We start from the raw sequence: 21,140 nt of genomic DNA, 5'->3' as shown, positions 1-21,140 counted from the left end.
GTTTCTCAACAAACTCCCTCCCCTTCCCACTCACACGAACCCTGACTCAATCTGGCACAACTGGGTGACTCTTTCTGAATCCACGTACCGTGCCCTTGCCCCTCTAACCACTAAACCCATCTCCTATTCTCACAAGGCTCCCTGGTACCTCCCTTACCACAGAGAATTAAAACAGAAATGTCGGGTCCTGGAATGGAGATGGAAAAAATCAAAATCCCCCCTAGATAAGCAATCCTGGAGAGAAAACATCAAATCCTACAACTCCGTACTAAAAAAAGCTAGGAAGAATTACTATGGAGAAAAAATTTCCAGGTCAAAAAACCAAAAAAGTACACTGTTCCACATCTGGCGGAACCTAACTTCTAAAAATGACTCCGCCCCCTCCCCCCCTCCCATCTCCAAATGACCTAGCCAAATTTTTCAACGAGAAGATCACTACCATAAAGAGCTCGTTTCCCTCAGCTATCTCCTACAACTCTCTCCCCCCGAAAGACTCTGACGCTATCCCTGCCAACAGATCATGGACTACATTCGAACTTGTATCCGAGACCCAGATCTCTAAACTTTGCCTCAAACTTAAACCCTGCAAGTGCATCCTAGATCCCTTCCCATCCTACCTTTACGAAAAAATCCCTTCACAGGCCATCTCTTCCCTTACTAACCTCATAAACAAAGTCTTACTATCGGGCCTGTTCTCCACCGAAATGGGACACATTGCCTTATCCCCTCTTCTGAAAAAACCCGATCTTGACCCTTCCTCACCATCGAACTATCGCCCCATAGCAAACATCCCTCTTTTAACAAAACTTCTAGAGACCATAGTCGCCACTCAGCTCTCCTCTTACCTAGAGAGATTCTCCATTCTCCAACACTACCAATACGGATTTAGGCTCAATTTCAACACCGAGTCCCTCCTAGTTTCCCTAATCTCAAAGGTGCAACAACTACACGCCCGAAACAAATTTTCTGTTCTCCTACAGTTTGATCTCTCCGCGGCTTTCAACGTCGTGCATCACGACATACTAATCTACCAACTTTCCGAGATTGGGATAGACTCTTCTGTCCTAAAATGGTTCTCAAACTTCCTTCGCGATCGTTCCTACATTGTCAACACAAACGGCTCCAAATCCGCTTCATGGACACCATCCTGTGGTGTTCCACAGGGCTCTCCCCTATCCCCTATTCTCTTCAACATGTATATGACCGCCCTGAAGCTCCTTAAACTATCCCCCCTTGAAACAATTTACACATATGCAGACGATATCCTCATCCTCCTCGAAACAGATCCAAACCTTACAAACCTCCAAGAGAACATCACATCATGCATAATGAGACTTCACGCCTGGTCCCTCTCAGTACAGATGAAATTAAATGAATCAAAAACAAAATTACTCTGGCTCGGCCCAAAATTAGCTCACCTGCCCGCCCTCTTCACCCTACCCACAGGCCCTGCTCTACACCTTGAGTTCTCAAGCAAGGTCCTTGGCATCACTATCGACTCCTCCCTTTCCCTCAACAATCACCTGAATTCCCTGGCAAAATCTTGTTTTTTCAGCCTCCACATGCTGAGGAAAGTTAGATCCTATTTTCACCAAAAGCATTTCACTGTCCTTGTACAATCCATCATCCTATCCAAACTCGATTATTGTAACGCCATCTACTTAGGCCTAACGAAAAAAAGTCTTCGCAGACTCCAGCTTATCCAGAACACTGCGGCTAAGCTGATTTTTGCTAAACGCAAATATGACCACGTCTCCCCTCTACTTACCAATCTTTACTGGCTCCCAGTACTTTCCAGAATTCATTTCAAATGCTCCTGCCTGGCTTTCAAGATCATTCACGGCATCCTTCCGCCCCTAATCCCTCTATCCTTCCTCGCCCCAACACCAACTACCACCAGATCTGCCCACAGACATAAACTATCCTTCCCCTCTCTACACGGCATCCTCCACGCAGGTAAACTGGGTAGATCCCTCCTCTCCAAAATCACCGGCCTCTGGAACGACCTCACTGTCCCGCTGCGGAACCTGGGCTCCCTCCAACTATTCCGAAAACAACTGAAAACCTGGCTTTTCTCTAGCATATAATAATCTCTTCTCCTGATTACATCCCCTCTTTTATGCTTTGTAAACTCTTTCTCTTCTCTCTTCCCATATTTTTTAAACTTTGTAAACCGTGTCGAGCTCCATTTCAGTGGAGAAGATGCGGTATATAAACCTAAGGCTTAGTTTAGTTTAGTTTAAAACTGTCAATAGGAATGTTCTATGTAGAAAATATATTTTATTAAAGAGCATGGGCCTCATAATAGCAGCATTGGCCTCCAGATAAAGTAGAGTGCTTGTGCTTTACTTTGTTATTCAGCTGTTCTATATGTTCTGCAGCAGTTAAATCTATTTTTGTAGCTATGAGATATATTTGAGTGACTTCTTGTAAAAACAGCTTTGTTAACGTTGATCATGTTCTGATCATAAATTGAATAGACCTATTATTCATTGTAGAGTAATGTTCTCCGGAGATAAGCAGGGGAAATGGCAGGCACACTTGCTGGTGAAGTCACTGACTGAGCCTGCATGCTGGTGCTTTCCCCTAGATTCAGTAAATCGGGGTTTTTTTTCTATTGAGCATGTGCAGGCTACCTTGCCTCTGGGACTCCGCCTCTCAGCTGTCAGTTTTTTTTAGACTGGGCTCCTAGCAGGTTGCAGTTCTCCCCTTCTCCTTGCCTCTTAAAAAAAAAAAAAAGAACAAGACAGGAAATTTTGTTTTTAGAAACTTTCTCTTTAATAGTTTTTACTTAATTCGGGTGTTCGTTTTTTGGTTGTTTTTTTTTCCCCTCAACTTCAGTTCCTCAGTATATATTTTTTTAAAACTTCCATTCACAGTGACAACAGGAGCACTGTTGACACTGTTTTCGGCAACTTTTTTCCTTTTCAACGGGCAGTCTTTAGGACTGCAAAGACTGTCTTCTTTTTCTCATCATGGATGCCGGCTATAATCCAGCATCGCTTCGTGCCAGTGCACTGCAAGCTCAACTCCTCCTCCCTCTCAAGGCCCAAGAAAGGTTCCACCGGAGGCAGACAACTCTTCCTCACTACAACCGTTAGGAAAACAGAAAATGGCTCAGGCGGTGAGTAATAAACAGAAGCAGCCGGTGAGGGACATATCCAGCATGCCTGCAGCTCCAGCAAAAGCAGTTTGTGGTTCACAGAAACAGCCCGCGACTGCTTCATTACAGAAGGTAAAATCTGTGAGCCCTCCTGCGGGCACTGTTCTGCCTCGCAGACCTCCTATGATTCAACATTGTATTCTCTAGGTACTTTTTTGTGTATGCCTAAAACTACCTCTGCTACAATTAGGTCTATGCCTCTTTCTGATATTTCTCAGGACTTGCAACTCCCTAAGACAGGCTGTTATGCTTCAACTAATGCCAGTAGCAACTCCACAATCTTCTATGGGTACTGTTTTGGATTTTTTTTATGAGGGGCAGTTCTGCACTTCTGCAGCAAACTCCTCCTTCCCCTTCTTTTTCAGGGGCAGTTCGCTAATGTCCTCTGAATGTTGACCAGTATACTTCCTCAGATATACTATGTCTGGATCCTCTGTCAGACCCACCACATATTGTCTGGTTCCCTTGTACACCACTCTACCCTTCTCTTCAGCAGCAGACTTCTCCTGCACATGATTGATGTGATTCTCCTGATACTGCACCTTTTGACACAGATCCTTCTCAAGCACAGCTTTCATTACAACCAGACGGGGGAATATTCTTATCCTAAGTTTCTCCAAAAAATTTCCAACCTCCTATGCCTTTCTCAGGCTGTCATGCCGGCAGATAGGAAGGATTTTTAGGCAATCCTTACATCTTGCCAAACTCTTTTGAAAGGATTTATTGCACTTCCAGTGCATCAAATCCTTCAAGATTGGCTAATTGGCAAAAGCCTCAATCCATTTCCATTTCTTCCAGATGTCTTGAACTAAAATACAGAGTGGAAAAGGTTCCTGGACATGATCTTTAACAGCTGCCCCATCACTTCATGGTCCCTGAGTCGGCCATTCATAAGTCCAAATCCACAGATACCCAATTCAGTTCACCTCCGGGGAAGGACTACTGTTTCCTGGATTAAATTTGGACGTAAAGTTTGTCAAGGATCCATGCTCACATCAAAAACCTTAGCATCAATATGTAGTTTTTATATTTTCAACACTCCATTTTTCAGCAATTGGACACTGCCTCACCTGCAGAAATTCAAAATCTCTTTATCTAATTATAACTAACTGTGATGCCTATTACATGAGTTTCAGAACAGCAGCAGTTGCCATTGTGGCTTGCCATTCAGCCTGGCTCAAAGCTTTTTGGTGAAAGGGTAAAAGCTACGGTCTTGTAACTCAAAGAGGATTCTATAGCCATACGAGAGCTCTCAGCACATTCTTAAGATCAGGTTTAACCTTATCGCTGGTCTTCCCCTGCTTTTGCAACAATTTTTTTCAACAGTATTACCTTTGGAGGCGTTTTGCTCCTTATGCTAGAGCTCTTCCTTTGAGATCTCAATCTTTTACATTATCTCAGAAACAACACTCACGAGATCATAAGCAACAACCAGCTACTCTTAGTTTTTGACCCATTGTCAGTAAGAGAGCAGCTAACCCATTTTTTTCTCAGTATGACAGAGAATCACGGACAAGTGGGTCCTAACAATCATTTCTGTGTTGCCTGCTAGACCGATACAGTTCTTCACTGATGGGAGACAGAGACCAAAACTTTGGTATAGTACATAATAGCTGATCCTCCATATATACCTCAGTCTTCTCCAGCAGGTGTGAGTGAGTTGAATCCATCTGGAATTTGTTTAGAGCTCCTAGTCCCTGTTTTGGTGCTGGACTAGAGCTTGGGTGGGCCCTGTTTAGGGGTACATCCGACTGAGGGGGCTGGATGCTCTGATTCAGCCATGGTCAACGGAGGGTCTTCTGTACGTGTTTCCTCCATGGCTGTTGGTAGACAGAGTTTCTTCTTCGCATTGTTCGGCATCCCAGCCTTGTGATCCTGGTGGCCCTGGACTGGTCGACCCATCCATGGTACGCAGTCCTGCTTTATCATCTGGTGGTGGACCCTCTGCCACTGCCTCTCTCACCCACCTTCTGTCTCAGGGCCCCATTCCAATGTTCGATCCTTGGCTCTTGAAAGGGAATGCCTAGGTAAGAAAGGGTATTCAGATAGTGATCTCAACCCTCTTGGTGTCACGGAAACTTTCCATTTCTTGGGCTTATGTGCAGGTTTGGCGTATATTTGAGTAGTGGTGTGCTGCGCGTGGAGTGGTGTCCTTTCGCGCTTCCTTGCCTAACATCTTAGAGTTCTTGTAGGCTAGCTTGGACAGAGGCCTGGCTTGGTCTGCTCTCCAGGTTCAGCTTGCAGCCTTGTCTGCCTTTCATGGGTTGTTGCGAAGTCAGCGACTGACTGTCATTCGCTTTTTGCGAGCGGCCAAATTGCTCAAGCCTCCCATGCGACCGTCTGTTCCATCTTTTGATCTTAACCTGGTCTTGTTTGTGCTGGTGCGCCCATCTTTTGAATTTTTGGGTGCCTGCTCATTGAAGGACCTTATTCTTAAAACGGTCTTTTTGGTGGCAATTACGTCTGCTAGACGTGTTTCTGACCGAATAGCTCTTAGTAGCACACTCCAAGGAGCAGTTGTTGACCTGCAGGCTTTCTCTTGTAGGTCTCCCTTTCTGGAGTTCTTTAGGGAGAGTTGCGGCCTTTCTTTCTACCAAAAGTGGTCTCTCCTTTTCATGTCAGTCAGTTGTCCTCCCAGTGTTGGGTTGTCGGGAGGATTCTTCAGAGCAGAAACAGTTGTGCAAATTGGATGTCTGCCGGGTCCTTCACTCTTATATTCAGTGGATCCTGGAGTTCCGGAAATCGGATCATCTTTGTCCTCTTAGTGGGTCCTCGTAAGGGAGATGGCGCTTCCAAGGCTGCCATTACGTGGTGGATTAAGGAGACTATTGCTTCTGCATATCTTCTTCAGAAAAAGCCTGTTCCAGAATTTCTCAAGGCTCATTCCACTCGGGGTCAGGTGGCTTCTTGGGCTGAGTCTTCTCTTGTGTCTCAGGTGGATATTTGTAAGGTTGTCATTTGATCTTCTCTGCATTCCTTTGTCAGACCTTACCGTGTGGACATTCAGGTGCATCGGGACACGGTGTTCGGTGAGCGTGTTCTGGTGTCGGCCCTTCAGGGGTCCCACCCATGATGGGTACTGCTTTTGTACGTCCCATCAGGGAAGAACTATACCAGTCTAGCAGGCCTATCTGTTTTTTCCTGCAGTGATTGCAAGTTTTTGTTCATGTGAAGATTTTGCTTTTCTGCGGGTTTTAGTATTTTTCTAGGGCCGGGGAGATCAAAGAACAGTGGCTATGGCTCAGCTGGCGAGCTGTGGAGACACTTTGCTGCAGGGGTCTATTCTATGCATTTTCAAACAGCATTCATGTTTATTAGTTGTTACTCTTGTTCGGAGTATTGTTTCTGTTTATGGTTAGTTTTTTCCTTGGTTCTGCTTGGCTATTCGGCAGACTGAGGTATATCAAGTTTCAAGTTTAATAGATTTTGATTTTTTACGCAATATCATATATTTCAATTCGTATTACATGTTTCAATACATAAAAAGAGAGCAGGGTGGACAAAATAAAATAAGATAAGACATTACATACAAATCATTTGTTCTATTACAAATTAGTACAAACTGGTACAAATGGGTAATGGGAAGAACTACAATTTATACAAAAAAGAAACATTTAAGGTTTGAACACAAAGGATGGGATTATTTAAGAAAAAGTATAGAATGAATTGATTGAAGATGCTTTAATCATTTGTAATGAATTCAGTCAGAAAATGAGGATATTGTTTAGATTAATTGAACAGTCTATATATTAACAGCCTTTTTTGAAGGAAAAAAAAGGTTTTAAAAAGCGCTTACAGTTTCAATTTGATGACCTATTCGTTTAATTCATTGGGGTCAAGATATTGTGTTTACTTGAATGTTCTATCTACATATTGAATGCATCTTTATAGAGAAAGTCTTTTAAGGCACGCTTAAATTTGTCTAATGATGGTTCACCGCTTAAGTAAATTGGCAAATTATTCCACTGTTGGGGAGCTAGTACTGAAAAAAATGGTTGCTCTTCTGGTCCCAATTATTTTCAAAGAAGGAATATATAGGGAGGGTCAGCTATTATGTACTATTCCAAAGTTTTGGTCTCAGTCTCCACCTGCTGGTCATGATGAGCTATTAGCCATCAGTGAAGAACTGTACCGGTCTAGAGCAGGGGTGTCAAAGTCCCTCCTCGAGGGCCGGAATCCAGTCGGGTTTTCTGGATTTCCCCAATGAATATGCATTGAAAGCAGTGCATGCAAATAGATCTCATGCAGATTCATTGGGGAAATCCTGAAAACCCGACTGGATTCTGGCCCTCGAGGACCGACTTTGACACCTGTGGTCTAGAAGATAACAAAGAAAAATAGCAGGTAAGAACCTAATTTCTCTTTCTCAGGGCTACTCCCTCAACTTCCTCCTTCACCATCCCCACTCTTATCTTCCCCCACCAGCCCACATCGTCACATACTGCAGCTGACAGAGGAAGTCTCCCTATTACTACAGAACAATGTGATCGAGGAAGTTCCCAAGCAACAACAGTTCCAGGGATTCTATTCCAGGTTCTATTTCATCCCCAAGAAAGGTACAAGGTCTTCAACCTATCCTTAACCTACATCCCTTAAACAATTTTCTCATACCAGAAAAATTTTCAGATGATTTTTATTCCAGCAATTCTTCCACTTCTAAGACAAAATGATTGGTTAGCCACCTTGGATCCTGCCCACTGGCAATTCTTCAGATTCATGTGTTTTAAACATTACCAATACAAAGTTCTGTTTTTCAGCCTATCATCAGCTTCATGTGTGTTCAGAAAGTGTTTGGTAGTGGTAGCAGCTGACCTCAGGAAAAGACTTCACATGGTATTTCCTTACCTGGACCGAATAGCTCTTAGCAGCACACTCCAAGGAGCAGTTGTTCACCTGCAGGCTTTCTCTTGTAGGGCTCCCTTCTTGGAGTTTTCTAGGGAGCAGGTTTTCTTGAGGCTTGTTCCTTCTTTTCTGCCAAAGGTAGTTTCTCCTTTTCATGTCAATCAGGCAGTGGTCCTCCCAGGGTTGGGTAGCCGGGAGGGCTCTTCTGAACAGAGACAGTTGTGCAAGTTTGATTTCAGTCGGGTCCTTCGCTCTTATGTGCAGAGGATCCAGGAGATCAGGAAATCAGATCATCTCTTTGTCCTTCTAGCACAGTGGTCTCAAACTCAAACCCTTTCCAGGGCCACATTTTGGATTTGTAGATACTTGGAGGGCCTCTGAAAAAATAGTTCATGTGTTATTAAAGAATTGACAATTTATTTTACTTTTGTGATTATGATAGACATACTGAGGGCCTCAAAATAGTACCTGTCACCGCCCCGTCCCTGCGACCACCATCCCTGTGCCCGCCCCGTCGCCGTCACCACAACCACTGTCCCCGCCCCGTCCCCGCGATCTCTGTGCCCGCCCCGTCCCCATGACTACTGTTCACTCCCTCCTTCCTAATGTGAGGAAACATGCACGATCACGGATCGCGTGTTCCAGAAGCACCCGATCGCCGCGTCCTGCCATCTCCCTCCCTCCACCTAACCTTAGGTGCCTGCCGAGTCTGACTTTAATTCTTCTCCCAGCCACACGCTTTCGATAAGCCACGCGCACGGCTGCTTGAGCTGTTGAATCTTCTCCTCTGACCCAACTTCCTGTTTCTGGTTGCGTCAGGAGATTCAACAATTCAAGCAGCTGCACATGCGTGACTTATTGAAAGCGTGCTGGCTGGGAGAAGAATTAAACTCGGATTCGGCAAGCACCTAAGGTGAGATGGAGGGAGGAAGATGGCAGGACGTGGGATGCGGCGATCGGGTGGGGATGTTGGACTGCGCGATCCGTGCTGGCTTCACTGTGGAGACGAGACCATTCACCGCTCCACGGGGCGGTGAATGGCCTTGTCCCCGTCCCCGCAGCGACCACTAATTTTCTCTTCCCGTTTCGTTGAGTTACTCGCGACTAGCCACGGGTAACAACCACCGTGTCATTCTCTACTTCTAAGGCTACTATTGCGCGCTGGATTAAGGAGACTTTTGCTTCCACTTATCTTATGAAGATAAAGTCTGTTCCAGAATTTCTCAAGGCTCATTCCACTAGGGGTCAGGCAGCTTCTTGGGCTGAGTCTTCTCTAGTGCCTCCAGTGGATATTTGCAAGGCTGCAGTTTGGTCTTCTCTGCATTCCTTTGTCAGACACTACCGAATGAATGTTCCAAGCGCGTCGGGACATGGTGTTCGGTGAATGTGTTCTGGTATCGGCCCTTTGGGGGTCTCACCCTTAATGGGTACTGCTTTGATACGTCCCATTCGTAAGGACTATACCAGTCTACCAGGCGATATAGAAGGCGAAATTAGGTTCTTACCTGCTAATTTTCTTTCTGTTAGCCTGTAGACTGCTATAGTCGCCCAACCTATCTGTCTTTTTGCGGTGATTGCAGGTTTTGATTTTGCTCATGTACAGATTTTGGTTTTTCTGCGGGTTCTAGAATTTTTCTAGGGCCTGGGAGTAGTAAGAACAGTGGCTAAGGCTCAGCTGGCTTAGCTGGTGAGCTGTGGGGATATTTTCTATACCAGGATTAAGTTCTACACATGTTCCAACAATAGTTTATAAGTATTTGTTGTTTTTTCCACTTCTGTTCAAAGTGTGTTATACTGTTTTCAGTTGAAGTCTTTTCTAGGTTCTGCTTGGCTATTCGGCAGACTGAGTTGCTAAGGAGATTCTAGTCTGATATACAAGTTTGTGCTCAGTTTCCACCTGCTGGTAGCAGTAAGGTATATAACCCATTCATAAGGACTATACCAGTTTACAGGCTAACAGAAAGAAAATTAGCAGGTAAGAACCTAATTTCTCCTCTTTTGAGTTTCCTTAGGAAGATCAGCAAAAATACACATTTTACAGTTCAAAAATAATTGATTACAATGTGTATATGTGGATTTACACACAGCTGGAGTTCAGTGATGACATTGTGAAGATTATTCAAGCAGCCATTAATTCGGATGGAGGACAGCCTGAACTGAAAAAGGCCAACAGTATGGTCAAGTCCTTCTTTATACGGGTGAGCAAGAACTAATGTCTTCTCTTAATTACACCTTCAGTTGCAGAGGGCAGTCTTTGCTTCTTAACCTAGTAGTGGGAGTAGAGATTACTCAACAGATACACCATTACTAATCTTTATTCTTGTCAATCCCACTTTATTCCAGTACTAGTGGATTAATTCCGTTTATCTGCCAGGACATGTAGGAAGCTTCATATTTTAGAGACTTAAGCTCCACCTCTCTCACCTCAGCACTGTCCCCTGAAGAACCAGTTATTTTTCCTACAGGCCAGGCTGTAGGAGCTTGTCTTTTCTACACTGACCATCTTTTTGTTTTAGTGGATCCTGCCCACAAGGCCAAGGCCTACTTCCAAGGCCACCATTTCCTGATGGATCAGTATGGCCATTTCCGTGGCTTACGTTGTGGCCAGAGAGAAGCCCCCCTTATGGTGAGGGCTCTTTCTACCTAAGGTATTTCATCCTCTTGGGCAGAATTGTCAAAGATCTCTTTGGAAGAGATTTGCAGGACCACTACCTGGTCCTCTTTGCATACATTCACCTAGTTTTACAGGATTCATGTGGCGACTAAGCAAGATTCTGCTTTTGGTACCTCTGTTTTGGCAGTAGGCTCATCAGTATCACCCTGATTCTCCGGGACTGCTCTGTTATGTCCCACTAGTCTCGTAATAAAGTGGGATTGTGCAAGAATGAAAGATTAGGTTCTTACCTTTGCTAATCTTTCTTTTAAATCCACACTTTATTCCAGGAATTCGCCCTATTCTTTGCTGATTTGCCAGTTGTCTGCCTTTCTAAGTACTGATAAGCTGGATTTCTGTTTTCTGTCCAGCCTTTATAAGAGTGCCTTCAGAATGGGTTTAGCACTCTGTTTTCAGGGGTCCCTAGTTAAGGTGCCCCCTTCAGACAATGCAGGGTGTGTCTCCTTATAGCACTGTTTCTTGTCGTTCAGGTTTCTCATGTTTAATGACCTGATCCAATTATGTTTAATTGTTGCTATTTTGCATTTCTTGATATGAGCAGATTAGATTTATTTGTCTGGGAGTGTCCCCGTACCCTCTCTCTCTCTTGTCTTTGTCCTCTACAGATGTTCCTGACTGCTCTTCATATAACTGGTTCGTGAGGGGACAGTGCTGAGGTGAGAAGAGGGTGGAGCTTAAGTCTCTGAAATATGAGGCTTCCTACAAGTTTTGGTGGATAGACGGAATTAACCCACTAGTCCCGGAATAAAGTGTGGATTTACAAGAAAAAAGATTAGCAAAGGTAAGAACCTAATCTTTCAAAGGTTTCTATAACTTTTTAAAAATTTCTTTATTGGATACAATCAAGTAATATTACGTTTAGTTTGAATATGCATTGGTAACTTCATGCATGTCAGTCATATCAGAGTAATATCACTATATAAATAAGGAAGCAAAACATTTTAAATAATAACTCTGATGTTTGCAAAGCTGCGGTAGAAGTTTCTACTGCAGGCCAATGTGGTAAAATGCTCCAACGCTCATAAAAGGAGCCCTAAATATCTTATAAACTTTCTGTACTGGGAGAGCACATTAGATTAAATTTGCATGTTCTGCAATAAACTAAAGAAGTGGAGAAATGTTCTTACATCAGTTGCATATCATAGAGCTCCTTCACTCTAATAAAAATAAATTCAAAATAGAAGATTTTAAGAATTTTAAAGTACTTCAAAAAACATATATGCAAAAGCTAACTTCTTCTCTTGCTCAATATGTGTCCAATCGTGGAAATAACACTCATCACCACATCACTATTGAATCTTTATTTGTAGGAAACATCCATTAAATTCAACTATGTACTTACCTGAATTACTGCAACTGTTGTGGTTATAATCCCGACAGAAGTACTCTCTATGTTTTACTTATGTCTGCTATGTCAGGGGAATTGCAGGACATCCTTCTAATGCACACAATGCTTCCAACATAGCTGCAGAGAGAAAAGATGCTGTCAATATATGCACTTCCAAATGACATTATCAAAATATTCTAACACACATATCTTAAATGTGGTTTGTTTGCTTTTTTATGCATGATACTCTACCATTACAGAATCCAAATGAAAAATCCACAGTTCTTTTTGTCGAAGATACATTCTATTATCCCAGGACAAACAGGCAGCATATCTCACATGTGGGTGATGTCATCCACGGAGCCCCAGTACGGACACTTTAAAAGTGCATCGCCACTTTAAGACTTTCAGAAAGTATGTAGGCACATGATGTAGGCACATGATCCCTCAGTTCTTAGTTTTCCGCAGAGCTAAGAAGTTGTGTTTCAACGACTGTTGTTGGTTGTTGCCCTCCCTCTCTCACAGATTTTGACTTTTTTAGTCAGGATCATCTTCCCTTTTCTTTATTTTTTGTTTAAACTTAAAAGTTGTTTTGTTTTTTTTTAACTTTGATTTTTTTGCCGTCCATGAGGTTTATCCCGGCGGGGTCTACTCATACACCTCAGCCATCGATTTTGATTTAGCTGAGGCGGTGTTCCCATCCATGTCACATCCACTGACGGGATTCAAGAAGTGCGGTCGCTGTTCTTGCACTATTTCTCTCACGGACCCTCACAGCTGGTACCTGCAGTGCTTGGATCCCAAGCACCGTGTCCAGACATGCAAGCACTGCTCTTCACTGCAAAACAGGACTATCAAGAATCGCATTTTGCAGCAGGAAAAGTTGTTCATGTTGCCATGGAAGGAGAGCCCGCATCGACACTGTCGACATCAAAGGCACCGACACCGAAAACTTCAACACCGGTAGAGACACCGACATTGACCCTGGTGTCGCAGTACACCATACCTCTGGGTAAGCCAGCTAAGAAGCCTTCCCTTTCCCCATCAGGGACACAGGTCAAGAAGGCATTGAGCCAAATCATTCCAACCTTAGACAAGACCCGGAAGTGACCCGTTCTATTATTGAGGAGTGCCTCGACATTGGCATCATCCTCGCCGGAACGTGTCACAGCATCCAATGTACTGGCGACAAGGCCTCAAGTACTGGTGCTTAATCTGAAGCAAAAGCTGAATGCTTTGGTCTACATTGTAAGTAGACGCGGCCGTTATACTTATCGCGGCAAGAGATCTCCCTGCTGCAATAAGTATAGCGGCCGCCTGTCCCATCACTGGCAGGAGGATGCCAAACTCCTCCTGCCGGAACATCCCGGATCCCCCTCCCCCCAAACTGGTAATCGCCGGCAGGAGGATGCCCAACTCCTCCTGCTGGAACCCCCCGGACCCCCTCTCCCCCCCCAAACTGGTAATCGCTGGCAGGAGGATGCCCAACTCCTCCTGATGGAACCCCCCGGACCCCCCCTCCCCCCAAACTGATAATCGCCAGCAGGAGGATGCCCAACTCCTCCTGCCAAAAAGCTGGACCCCCTCCGGACCCCCCCATGCTAACGACGACCCCCCCAACTAACCTCCCTCCCCCAACTAACCTTTAAATGTTGGTCAGCTGGACGGGTCTTGCTGCCGTCCAGCTGACAGGCCCGCCTCATGGAAATGAGACGGGCCCGCCCCTTCCCGGCCCATCCCCGCTAAATCTAAGGCCTGATTGTCCCAGGCTCTAGAAGCCTGGACCAATCAGGCCTTAGGCATAGCGGGTCCGCCCATTCCCACTAATCCTAAGGCCTGATTGGCCCAGGCCTTAGGATTAGTGGGGATGGGTGGATCCGCTATGCCTAAGGCCTGATTGATCCAGGCTTCTAGAGCCTGAGCCAATCAGGCCTTAGACTTAGCGGGGATGGGCCGGGAAGGGGCGGGCCTGTCTCATTTCCACAAGGCGGGCCTGTCGGCTGGATGGCAGCAAGACCCATCCAGCCAACCAACATTTAAAGGTTAGTTGGGGGGGGGCGTCGTTAGCGAGGGGGTCCGACTTTCTGGCAGGAGGAGTTGGGCATCCTCCTGTCGGCGATTACCAGTTTGGGGGGGAGGGGGGGTCCAGGGGGTTCCGGCAGGAGGAGTTGGGCATCCTCCTGCAGGTGATTACCAGTTTGGGGGGGATGGGGGTCTGGGGGGTTCTGGCAGGAGGAGTTGGGCATCCTCCTGCCGGTGATCAGACAGGCGGCCGCTATACATATCCCTTGCCGCGATAAGTGTAGCGGCCGTGTCTAATCTAACCCGATTCTCTAACCGGTGTCTGTACCATGGACGCCGGTTACAGAATCGGGGTTTAGTGTAGGCCCGATTCTGTATAGGACACCTCTCCCGGGTGTCCTATACAGAATCAGGGCCTGTATGTTTATTTGTATAAACTTGTTTTATTGTTTGTTTCCTAATTTTAAACTGTCATACTCATTGAAGTATTTGACATTGCATGTACAACAAATTTTTAATAGACTTGAAACTTGAAAACCATTGGTCTGACCTAGCAGCAGCAAATCTTATGTACTTCTAAAGTCTCTCTTCAAACTCAAGCAGGAGTTAGCTACCATGATACTCATACCTCCTCAGTGGCTCACGCAGTCTTGGTTCTCCCTTCTACTTCAACTCAGTTCCAGGGAACCCATTCCTCTGCCGATCTTTCCATCTCTTCTTACACAGAGTCAAGGTGCACTGCTACATCCCAACCTTCAGTCACCTCTCGGCCTGAATAATGATGAACGTCGCCTTTCTCAGCCAGTGAGACTTATTCTAGAAGGAAACCAGCCACTCAACAATGTTATCAGCAGAAGTGGATTTGTTTCTCTTCTGGTGTCTCCTTCATCACCATCATAATCCACAATCCATTTCAGTTTCATTGGTGCTGGATTATCTTCTTCATTTCTCTGATTCTGGGCTCAAATCTACATCTATCAGAGTCCATCTCGGCGCTATTACAGCTTTTTACCACACAGTGGTGGTAAACCTCTCACTGCTCATCCTCTGGTCTCCAGATTCATGAAAGGACTTTTCAAAATGAAACTACTTCTCAGAACACTCCTCCAGGGTCTGGGACCTTAATGTTGTTCTTTCCAGATTAATGAAGCCTCCATTTGAACCAATGTCAACGGCTCATGTAAAGTACCTTAAATGGAAAGTTGTTTGTCTCATATTGCTCATATCTGCACAGAGAGTCAGTGAACTTCAGGCTTTAGTGGCGGATCCACCTTTCACAGTGTTCCACCATGACAAAGTGGTTCTGCGCACACATCCAAAATTTCTACCAAAAGTTGTCACGGAATTCCATCTCAATCAATCAATTGTGCTTCCAGTGTTTTTTTCCAAAGCCTCACTCTCACTCCGGAGAAGCGGCTCTTCATACTTTAGATTGCAAGCAGGCTTTGACCTACTATCGCAACAGAACAAAGCCGCATAGATCATCTCATCAACTTTTCGTCTCCTATGATCCTAGCAAGTTGGGGCATCCTATTTCCAAAAGAACGATCTCCAACTAGTTGGCTTCCTGCATATCGTTTTGTTACGCTCAGGCTGGACTGCAACTGGTGAGCCGTGTCACAGACCATAAAATTAGAGCTATGGCAGCTTCAGTAGCTTTCCTTAGATCTACCCCTATTCAGGAAATATGTAAAGCTGCCACCTTGTCCTCAGCATACATTCACCTCACATTGCTTTCTGGAATCTTTCTCCAGATGGGATGGGCACTTCGGTCAGTCAGTATTACAAAATTTATTTTCCTAAAGGCCAACTCTCCCACCATCCCATTCTGGTTAGCTTGGAGGTCACCCACATGTGAGAATATGCTGCCTGCTTGTCCTGGGATAAAGCACAGTTACTTACCAGGGACAGCAGGCAGATATTCTCACAACCCACCCACCTCCCTAGGTTGGCTTCTTAGCTGGCTTACTGAACTAAGGGACCGTGTGCCTACATCAGGCAGGAAGGCACTCGGGCATGCATGGTGTGGGCTATCACAAATTTTCTGAAAGTCTTAAAGTGGTGATGCACTTTTAAAGTGTCTGTACCGGGGTTCTGTTGGTGACATTACCCATATGTGAGAATATCTGCCTGCTGTCCCTGGATAACACCTGTTATCCAGGTAACTATGCTTTATCCGATGCTGCTTATCCATGTTGACATAAGAATATAAGCATCGCCTCTGCCAAGTCAGACCATGGGTCCATCATGCCCAGCAGTCCGCTCCTGCGGCGGCCCCCCCCCCCCCAGGTCCATGACCTGTAAGTGATCTTTTACCTAATCATTTAATATCCTGTATAGTAACCCTCTATCTGTACCCTTCAATCCCCTTTTCCTTCAGGAAATCATCCAATCCCATTTTGAAACCCAAAATCGTACTCTGCCCTACCACCTCCTCTGGAAGCGCATTCCAAATGTCCACCACCCTCTGAGTGAAGAAGAACTTCCTAGCATTTGTTCTGAATCTGTCTCTTTTCAATTTTTATGAATGCCCTCTTGTTTTTGTTGCCCCCGCTAGTCTAATCTGTCCCTCTCTACCTTCTCTATACCTTTCATGATCTTATAAGTTTCTATCATGTCCCCTCTAAGTCTCCGCTTTTCCAGGGAAAAGAGCCCCAGCTTCTCTAGCCTTTCAGCGTATGAAAGGTTTTCCATGCCTTTTATCATCCTTGTTGCTCTTCTCTGGACCCTCTCGAGTATCACCATATCTTTCTTAAGGTACGGCGACCAGTATTGAACGCAGTACTCCAGATGCGGGCGCACCATCGCCCGATACAGTGGCAGGATAACTTCCTTCATTCTGGTAGTGATACCTTTTTTGATAATGCCCAACATTCTGTTCACTTTCTTTGAGGCCGCTGCGCATTGTGCTGCCGGCTTCATTGTTTTATCCACCAAAATCCCCAAGTCCTTTTCTAGTTTGCCTTCCCCCAATACCATTCCTCCCATCGTATAGTTATACATCGTCTACCATTTATTTGCCCACTCACTCAGTTTGTTCAGGTCCCTTTGTAGTTCTTTACATTCTTCAACAGTTCTAACCCTACTGGAGAGTTTTGTGTCGTCCGCAAATTTTATAACTTTGCACTTCGTCCCTGATTCCAGGTCATTAATGAATATGTTGAACAGCAGATACTGCTAGATACTCCTCCAAAAGTATCAAAAGTGAAAAGTGACTCTGAAAGTCAGGTGTGCAGGTGGTATTCTTGAAAGGCCTGGGCAGAAAAACTCATATCCTAGAGATGAATGCATGGCTGCAGAGACGGTGTCTTCAAGAGTGTCTGACTTCCTGGACAATGGGATGATTTTTCAAGGGCTGCTGAGCAGCGATGGTTTACATCTATCAAAGAAGGGAAGTGCCTTCAGCAGCAGACTGGCTAATGTATTGAAGATGGATTTAAACTAGAATCAGGTAAGGTAATCAAAGTTCACAGGTGAGTATATAAGCCCTTAGATAAGTGAATTGCTAAATACCTCTACAGAAATGGCAAAAGGGAGCACTGTCTAGAAAGCAATATATATTAATGCTAAAGTATGGGAAACAAGGTTCTGGATCTAGAGGCTGTGATGGAAGAGTCTGAGTTGGATTTAGTGGTGATCACAGAGACATGGTTCATGGAGAACCATGACTAGGATATAGTTATACCGGGCAATTAACTCTTCAGGAAAGACAGGGTAAGAAGAAAAGGAAGGGGGAATGGTGTTATATATTAAAAGATCATATTAAAGCCATACAATTGCAGGATCTGCAGAGTAAGGAAGAGGCACTGTAGGTTAGTCTGGAAAGAAGGAATAGAAAATGTATTTACATTGGTGTGATATACAGGCCTGCTTCACAGACAGAAGAAATGGACAGAGATTTAATAGTAGACACTCAAAATATAGCTGTGGGGAAGTAGTATTAATGGGTGATTTTAACGTGCCAGATATTGAGGGGGCTTCTAGAAGTAGGAAGATCCTGGATTCTCTACAAGAACTGTTCCAGCAGTTTGTAATGGAACCCAGGCGGGATAGGGCTATACTGGACTTAATACCTACAAACGAGGAACATGTTTCTGATATTACAGTGAGTGATCCTCTGGCATCCAGTGATCATCGCATAATGAGTTTTAATATTAAGACATGTAGAGAGGGCTTATTCAAAAATACTTTTTTTTAAAAAAAAAAGCAAAACCTAACTTTGTTGTTCAGATGGGGAATTACGTCAAAGAATTGTATGGATGGGAACATCTGGAAGAAGCAGGAAAGCAGTGGGCAAAACTGAAAGGAGCTATTGAAAGGGCAGCAACTATTTTGTAAGGAAAGTAAGAGGAAAAGAAGGCCGCTTTGGTTCTCAAAAGTAGTAGCTGAAAGGTAAGGAAAAAGAGGTTAGCTTTAATAAACTTCAAAAGATCATAGAATGAGGAAGACAGGCAAAAATATCTTGAAAAGTTAAGAGAGGCTGGCGGAGTAGTCAGGAAAGCAAAGATGCAAAAAGAAGAAAAAAAAATAGCCGATATGTTAAAATGGGGGGGGGGACCAAGACATTTTTTAGGTATGTTAATGGTAGGAAAAAGTGGCCTGAGACTCAGAGGTAAAGGGGAGAAATATGTAGAAGCTGATAAAGATAAGGCTGAATTACTTAGAAATATTTCTGTTCTGTGTTTACAGCTGAAGTGCTGAGAGCAGGACTGCAGAAGACTAATGCAAATAGGGATGGGGGTGTGGTAAAGCCTGATTGATTGTTCAGGGGATTGTGTTCGTGAGGAGGTAGCTAAACTAATGGTGGACAGAGCGATGGGGCCAGATGGTATACATCTAATGGTATTGGTGGAATTTAGAGAAGTTTTGGCGGCTCCACTGGCTGACCTTTTCAGTGCTTCTCTAGAATTTGGAGTGGTACCGGAAGATTGGAGAAAAGCAGATTTATTTATTATATTTATTTATTAAGTTTTTTTACCGTTCTTCCAGGGGAGCTCAGAATGGTTTTACATGAATTTATTCAGGTACGCAGACATTTTCCCTGTCTATCCCGGTGGGCTCACAATTTATCTAATGTACCTGGGGCAATGGAGGGGATTAAGTACTTGCCCAAAGTCATAAGGAACAGTATGGGTTTGAAACCAAACCTCAGGGTGCTGAGGCTGTAGCCTTAACCACTGTGCCACATAAAATTAGAAGTAAGGAAGAAGTAGGGAGCTACAGGCCAGTAAGTCTGACTTCTGTGGTAAGTAAATTAATGGAAATGCTTTTAAAACAGAGAATAATGATATTTCTGGAATCCATTGGATTACAGGACCCAAGGCAACATGGATTCATTAGAGGCAGGTTTTAAAGACACATCTCATCAATTTCTTTGACTGGATGACTAGTGAATTGGATAGAGGAAGTGCACTAGATGTGTATTTAGATTTTAGCAAAGCCTTTGGAACTCTCTACCCCTCTTATCTTTGCACCGAGTGTTCATATCCGTCATTCAAGATTCAACTAAAGGCATGTTATTGTTCGCAGGCATTTTGCACATAACTTCATAGAAATGGCACAGAGACTGAATACATTCTTTTATCCCATACCTTTATATTTTTTACCTTTTTCCTTTCCCCTATACCTAGATTTATTGTAACCAGTCCACATTTTCCTTCCCTTTATGTTTCTTGACATTTTTGTTCAGCAGCATTTGAAATTAGTTTGTGTTTGTACTCCTCCCTTTATATTTTTATTGTAAACCACTTAGGTTTTATCTTTGGTTTTATATATGTGGTCTATCAAATAAATTGAACTTGAACTTGTTCCACACAGGCATCTAAACTGAATGCCCTCAATATGAGCCCCAAAGTGATGGACTGGGTCAGGAACTGGTTGAGTGGAAGGTGACGGAGAGTAGTGGTCAAAGGAGATTGCTCTGAAACATAGAAACATAGAAATAGACAGCAGATAAGGGCCACGGCCCATCTAGTCTGCCCACCTCAATGAACCTCCCCTACCTTTCTCTGTGAATAGATCCCACGTGTCTATCCCATTTGGCCTTAAAATCAGGCACGCTGCTGGCCTCAATAACCTGAAGTGGAAGACTATTCCAGCGATCAACCACCCTTTCAGTGAAAAAGAATTTCCTGGTGTCCCCGTGAAGTTTCCCGCCCCTGATTTTCCACAGATGCCCCCTTGTTGCCGCGGGACCCTTGAAAAAGAAGATATCTTCTTCCACCTCGATGCGGCCCGTGAGATACTTGAATGTCTCGATCATGTCACCCCTCTCTCTGCGTTCCTCGAGTGAGTACAGCTGCAACTTATCCAGCCGTGTCTCAAGGTTTGGTTTATGGGCCTATTATTTTTGTAAGCAATATTGCTGAAGGGCAGTAAGATTTGCCTCTTTGCGGATGATAACAAAATCTGCAATAGAGTAGACACCCCTGATGGTGTGAATAACATGAGGAAGGATCTAGCAAAGCTTGAAGAATGGTCTGAAATTTTCAGCTAAGATTTAATGCTTAATATAAGGTCATGCATTTGGGCTGCAAAAGCCCAAGGGAATGGTAAAAGTTAAGGAAATACTTTTTTACATGAGCTTTTTTCTGGCCCTTGGAAACTTGGTCAATTCTTGTGGTGCTTACAGTGGGATTCCTGCTTCCCTACCACAATGCGGTGCTCTATAAGCTTGAGCCATACAGTTCCAGAAGTTCTGATTGGTATTGTGGTTTTAAGTTTCATGAGACAAACCCAAACTTCCAGCTCTTTGTGATTCAAACTTAGAGAGAGCCGTATCACTATCATTCTACTATCACTATCATTCCAAGCTGGCAAATGGAATAATTGCCTGACCACCCTCATTTCAAATGTTCCCTCCTAACAATCCTTCAAGAAATCAATCAAAACCTATCTCTTTGATAAATTTCTCTGACTTTTTCCTAGCTTGCTATATTACTGAAATACATGCTGCATCTCTTTCTTTTTCCGTTTTTACCAAACCTCTCTCGGCATTCTAATGTAATTCATTTTCGGTTCTTAACAATCCTCTCTCGGCACTCTATGTAATTGATATTTGTTACCAGTGCACTTGACAATATTTTTCTGTACATATGTACAGTCTCTTCATC

The 21,140-nt window shown here is 44.1% G+C and overlaps 1 protein-coding gene across 4 annotated transcripts in view; it reads left to right on the top strand.

Annotated features, from left to right (window-relative positions):
- KMT2A (lysine methyltransferase 2A) overlaps nt 1-21,140 on the top strand; it is a 301,152-nt gene that overhangs the window by 119,129 nt on the left and 160,883 nt on the right. For all 4 annotated transcript variants that reach the window (XR_004536758.1, XM_033917957.1, XM_033917958.1 and 1 more), the window contains exon 17: nt 10,093-10,203. Coding sequence is in view for 3 of the 4 variants with exons in the window: in XM_033917957.1 (XP_033773848.1) it covers nt 10,093-10,203 (111 nt within the window). In the remaining variant the exon portion in view is untranslated. The remainder of the gene's footprint in view (nt 1-10,092; nt 10,204-21,140) is intronic.

The sequence above is a fragment of the Geotrypetes seraphini genome, chromosome 13 (genome assembly GCF_902459505.1).
Source record: "Geotrypetes seraphini chromosome 13, aGeoSer1.1, whole genome shotgun sequence".
NCBI lineage: Eukaryota > Metazoa > Chordata > Amphibia > Gymnophiona > Dermophiidae > Geotrypetes > Geotrypetes seraphini.
This window is presented reverse-complemented; position numbering and strand designations above follow the sequence as displayed.